Here is a 4,857-nt window from a genome sequence, read left to right as displayed (position 1 = left end):
GATTAAATCTAGTTTATTCTATGTCAAATTCTATTAAATTTCAACTTAAAATTTTTTTCTATTATAAAATTTTCAAGGCAACCTATTAATATGGCCAATTGGTGACATGGTTTGATAAAAGTTAGGTTAATGAGGGTACTAGAATAAAATGAGCACAGCCCATTTTCATGGCCCATATTTCCCATCCATAGGTGACAAACTCACAGGTCCAATCTCAGAAACCCAACTCTCAAGAAACCAAGAAAAAAAATAGGAATCGGCAAAGCCCCCTGTATTGTGAGTTGTTGTGACTCGAAATCCAAGCCATGGCTCTCGAAGCTTACGCCTCTCGAAACCCAGACGCAGTCCACGTCGACGTGCTCTCTAAAGCCAGACAAGCTTGCTACAAGGTCCTTTCTCTTTCTCCCTTCTTCTTCTCACTCTTTTTTATGTTCTTTGTTTTCTTGTTTGGGGTTTCATATTTTGTTTGTTTTGTTTTGTACTGTATATGATAAACTCCTCAGGCTCGCGATGCTTTCTACGCGTGTTTGGATAAGGAATCCAATAAGAGACCCACTGAAATCGCTTCCGTCGGCCTCTTATACCCATCTGAATGCAAAAACTCCAGGGCTGAGTTTGACAAACACTGCCGTGCTTCTTGGGTAAACCCCAAAACAAAAAATGTCAAATTTTAGTGCCATTGTTTCATGGGGATTTTAATGTTTTATTATTGTTATTGTTGTTTTGTTTTTTTGGAATGGTAGGTGAAGCATTTTGATAGGCAGTACTGTCGGAACAGGAGGGTGCAGAGGCTTTTGGATGACAAGGACTCGAGGCGAGGTCCGTTGATGCTTCCACAGCCTTATACTTTTAAATCCTCATAAAATTACGACTTTTTATGACCATTTGGCTTTCTGGGTCTTCTTTAAAATGTGCTAGTTTTGTTGGATTTTGATGGATTTGCACTTGTACAGTTATCAAACAATAGGATTTGCATTTTCTGGATTGTTATCAAAGTATATGATGCTTGCCTTTAAATCTGAATTATGATGTTTCTTTATGTTTAACAGATTTTTTTTTTTTTTAATAGTTTTGATTGCTTTGTTTTATTTTATTGAGTTTACCATTGGTTTGAGCTTTAGGAGGAAAAAAGTTTTGTAGGAGTAGGGAGTATTTTAAGTGAATAATGCCCTTATTAGGTTGAGTTTTATCGATTTTGGCAGGGGTTTAAATCTTGACTTGGCCCCTAAAGAAGATGGAAGCTAATATCATTGTCTGTTACTGCCTTACTTGGTGAAATCTTGCATACCTTATTCAGCTTAGAGGAAGGGCATCTATAATGATATAAGGAGTCTGTTATTGTTTGGCATATTTTGTTTTTGCCATTAGAAAATAATTGGAATGTTGTGTATTTTGAGATGTATTCCTTCTGTAAAGACAAAACACATTTGAATTTTATTATGTTAATTTTACTTCAATAGTTGCTATGTTCTTCATGTTGTCCATCTCTTACATGGTTCTGGCGCAACTTACCTATTAAGGCAATTCAATGGAAACCTGTATATCTCTTATTTCCATTGCCGTGTAGCTGTCACATAGCTTTGTTGAGTTGGTTTAGTATTGAGTCCTTGTGAGGTGTGTGCAGTTGTCCACTGCTTTGACATTATTCTTCTCCTTTTTATATGTATACGTTCAGTCATTCCATTTGTTTGATTTCATGCTTTTAAAATTCTTTCTTAGTTATTTTGAGGGGAACTAAAGGCACATTATCAAAATTAAATATATGAGCCAATGCCAGTAATGATATTTAGATGGAGAAGATGGACTTCTTGTCTAATTATGCCAATGATGTCATATTTGTTTATTTATTTATTATAAACGTTTTTAAGTTTCACACACCCATGAGTTTTGTACCTCACACTCCACCTTGTGAGAAGAGAGAAGTACCATCTGAACCGGGGTTCATTGGCCCATTAGGTCATCTGAATGTCAAATGCAGCTCGTGGAAATCATTCCTCATCCCGCCCCACCCCCCCTCCCCCCCTTTATTTCATTTGTGTGAGTAGTTCAAAGTAAAATAAAAAAGATCTCTTTTATAAGGTAAAATTAATCTAGTGACATGGTCTAGGTTTAAGCCAAAAATGTATTCCTAAAAATAAATGATACTGGAAGCCCAACCAAACTGTCACCATATATCTTGATATAATCTGAACTATCTTTCAATGTAAACTTTACTATTTGGTTTTGTTGCATAGACCATGTCACTATATTAATTTAGAACTTTGAAGTGAGGATGGAATCAGGCTTCTATTTTTGCAGTTTTCTAATTTTTTGGGTTTTGGAAAGTTCTAGCAAAGAATCGAGTTTGAAATGCATTGTAGTGCACTTTTTTACCTTAATTTATCAAAAATAGATACTCAGCAATTGTTTAATTGAACTTTGCTTTCTAGAGATTATTGGAATTCCTCTAGAAACTAGAAAGCTATTATACCCACCTTTCCAAAATGATTGTGATATTATTTAATTTCCTCTTTCAATACTTTATTTGGGAGATGATTGCTTGTCCGAACATATTATGCTGCATCAATTACTTCTTGACTTAGTTTCTAGTTCTTTTAGATTCCTAGGTTTGGAGGATGCTGAAGGCATTCTTTACAATACTACTGCTTGTATTGATGGGCATGAGGGGGGAATTAACGAAAGTGACATGAATGAGTGTTGGATTTGATGATTAGGTAGGTTACACATTCTTTGCTAATGATTTGTATTGGACTTTAAATATTTGTGCATTGTCAATCTGATGTGGGAGACGCAAGAAGATTATTATTTAGTATTATTTATGTTTGCAAGTCAATTGTATTTTTATGTTTTAGGTCATATTAGTTTATTGGGCTATTAGTATTTTAATTTGGAAGCAATGTTATTTTTGTAATAAGGCAATTAGGGTTTCCTAGACAATTAGAACTAGAGTTTAGCAATCCTTTATAAACAACCTATTGTACTCTTTGAGCAGTTAGTTGATATTTTGATAAATGAAAAAAATGGTCATTTGGTCTTTCTTTGGTCTAGTGCTGAGTCTGCTGACTTCAGGTCTACCCTAGATGCTGACTCATAGTGGTTTCTCCGCTTAGTGTTGACTCCAAGCAAGGCCTAGGTACTGACTCCTAGGTCATATCCTTTTATTTTATTGTTATTTCAATTTTGTTCTGGTTGTCCTGCGTCAATTTTGGTATCAGAGCAAACATCGATCTGTTTGAAGCATCATTGTAGTCAATCCGGAACCAAAAAAAAAAAAAATGTTGAACCACCATCACAACCCGTTAGAAATCCCAATCACTGTTGCTTCTTACCACCACTAGAAGACCCCACAAAAAAAATCCTGCTAGCACCACCACCACCATATCGCCATCATTGACAATTTGACACAAACATCCCAATCACTCCAAGACCCCAACCCCACGGCCACAGATCCTAAGCCCATACTCAAATCACGAAACTAGATGCAACCACAAAGACAAAGAAGTTCTTTCACCGCTGACCCTGGTTCATCAATTTTGGTCTTTCTCGCGCTGGAGATCCACCTCCAGCGGTTCTCGCTTGCCGCCGTAACTACTGCTATACACATTTGCAAGCCCTAGTTGCAGTGACTCACCGCCAGCAGCTTCGATCCCTTCCATCCTTGTCTCACGCTGCCATGACCATCACTTGCTCGCTGCTATGCCGTAGCAAGTCCACCAGCAACCCTTCAACCCCATCTAAAAGTTAATTTGTCACCTAGATTTTTTGTTTTAACTTTTAAGACTCCAGCACACTTGTTTCTAAAACGCTATCCGGCAGTTTTTGTTTCCCTTGAGAACTACGTTAACCCACCATTTCCTGATACCCAAAAAAAAAAAAAAAAAAAAAGGCACACAGTATGATCAACCCAGTAAACATCACTCAATAAGATTCTTGTTCATTGGGTTATTATGGCAATATCTGAAGCACCTTATTTTGATGGTTGTAAAACTAATCCTCAGTATTTTGTCTACTGGATGAATGGGACGGATCAATTCTTTGAGCAAGAAAATTTTGCAAATAACAAAAAAGGCTAGGTATGCAAAGTTGAAGTTAAAAGGTGGATATCACAAATATTTTGGAAGAATCTTGAATATTTCCGCTATCTAAATTATGAACCTGCCATTAGTGTGCGGAAAGATATGAAAGAAAAACTTTGTGACGAGTATTTGTCACCATACTTTTGAGCTAAGTATCTATCACAATCTCAGTGTGGTACTTTTCAAGTTAAAGCAAATAGGATGAATTCTCATCCTATTTCATGTCCTCAGCGCACTTTTGAACAATCTATCAAGGAATTATCTATCAAGGAATTATCTGTAAAGCTCATAAAAGATGTTCAAGACAGGATTGCTCAGATGAAGTAAATGAAGACTCAAACCGATTCAATTGGGAAACCAAGGATAATTTATCACAATGAACTTATTGCTACCTCCATAGAAGACAACATTGATGATGATATCTTGGTCGTGGAGAATTCTCAAGCAACACCAAAGCCTAATGTTGACACAGGTGTACATGCCTCGACAAGTGTTGCTTTGACATGCGTGCAAGGAAATGAATCTATTGAAGACCAACAAGGTGAAGAGATGGTTTCAGAGGATAGTATTATGTTAGAGGGTGCACATGATGTGATATTGGAAGCTAATGAATCTGCTTTTGATCAGCCTTTCGTGGTGCATGAAGATAAACAGTTTGCTAAAGTGGAGAAAGTGGATAACATAGTGCTTCCAATGGTTCAAGATAAGATTATGTTGATTCCACACATTGATTTTGTTATTCCAGAAGAGTTTGACATGGTGGAATTCAAGGTTTTTATTT

General features: G+C 36.5%; 1 protein-coding gene across 2 annotated transcripts; it reads left to right on the top strand.

The window, feature by feature from the left end:
• The first annotated feature begins 219 nt into the window (after positions 1 to 219).
• On the top strand, positions 220 to 1,457 carry LOC111987220 (cytochrome c oxidase assembly factor 6). Of its 2 annotated transcripts, XM_024018927.2 has the most exons (4): positions 222 to 389; positions 504 to 641; positions 744 to 819; positions 1,203 to 1,457. In XM_024018927.2, the coding sequence occupies exons 1-4, from the start codon at positions 306 to 308 to the stop codon at positions 1,208 to 1,210; spliced, it is 306 nt and encodes a 101-aa protein (XP_023874695.1). In that variant the 5' UTR covers positions 222 to 305; the 3' UTR covers positions 1,211 to 1,457. The 2 variants fall into 2 exon arrangements, with proteins under 2 accessions (XP_023874694.1, XP_023874695.1); XM_024018926.2 differs by lacking the exon at positions 1,203 to 1,457 and having other exon boundaries at positions 220 to 389; positions 744 to 1,046.
• Positions 1,458 to 4,857: the final 3,400 nt, after the last annotated feature.

This window comes from Quercus suber, unplaced genomic scaffold (genome assembly GCF_002906115.3).
Source record: "Quercus suber isolate HL8 unplaced genomic scaffold, Cork oak 2.0 scaffold_201, whole genome shotgun sequence".
Lineage (NCBI taxonomy): Eukaryota > Viridiplantae > Streptophyta > Magnoliopsida > Fagales > Fagaceae > Quercus > Quercus suber.
This window is presented reverse-complemented; position numbering and strand designations above follow the sequence as displayed.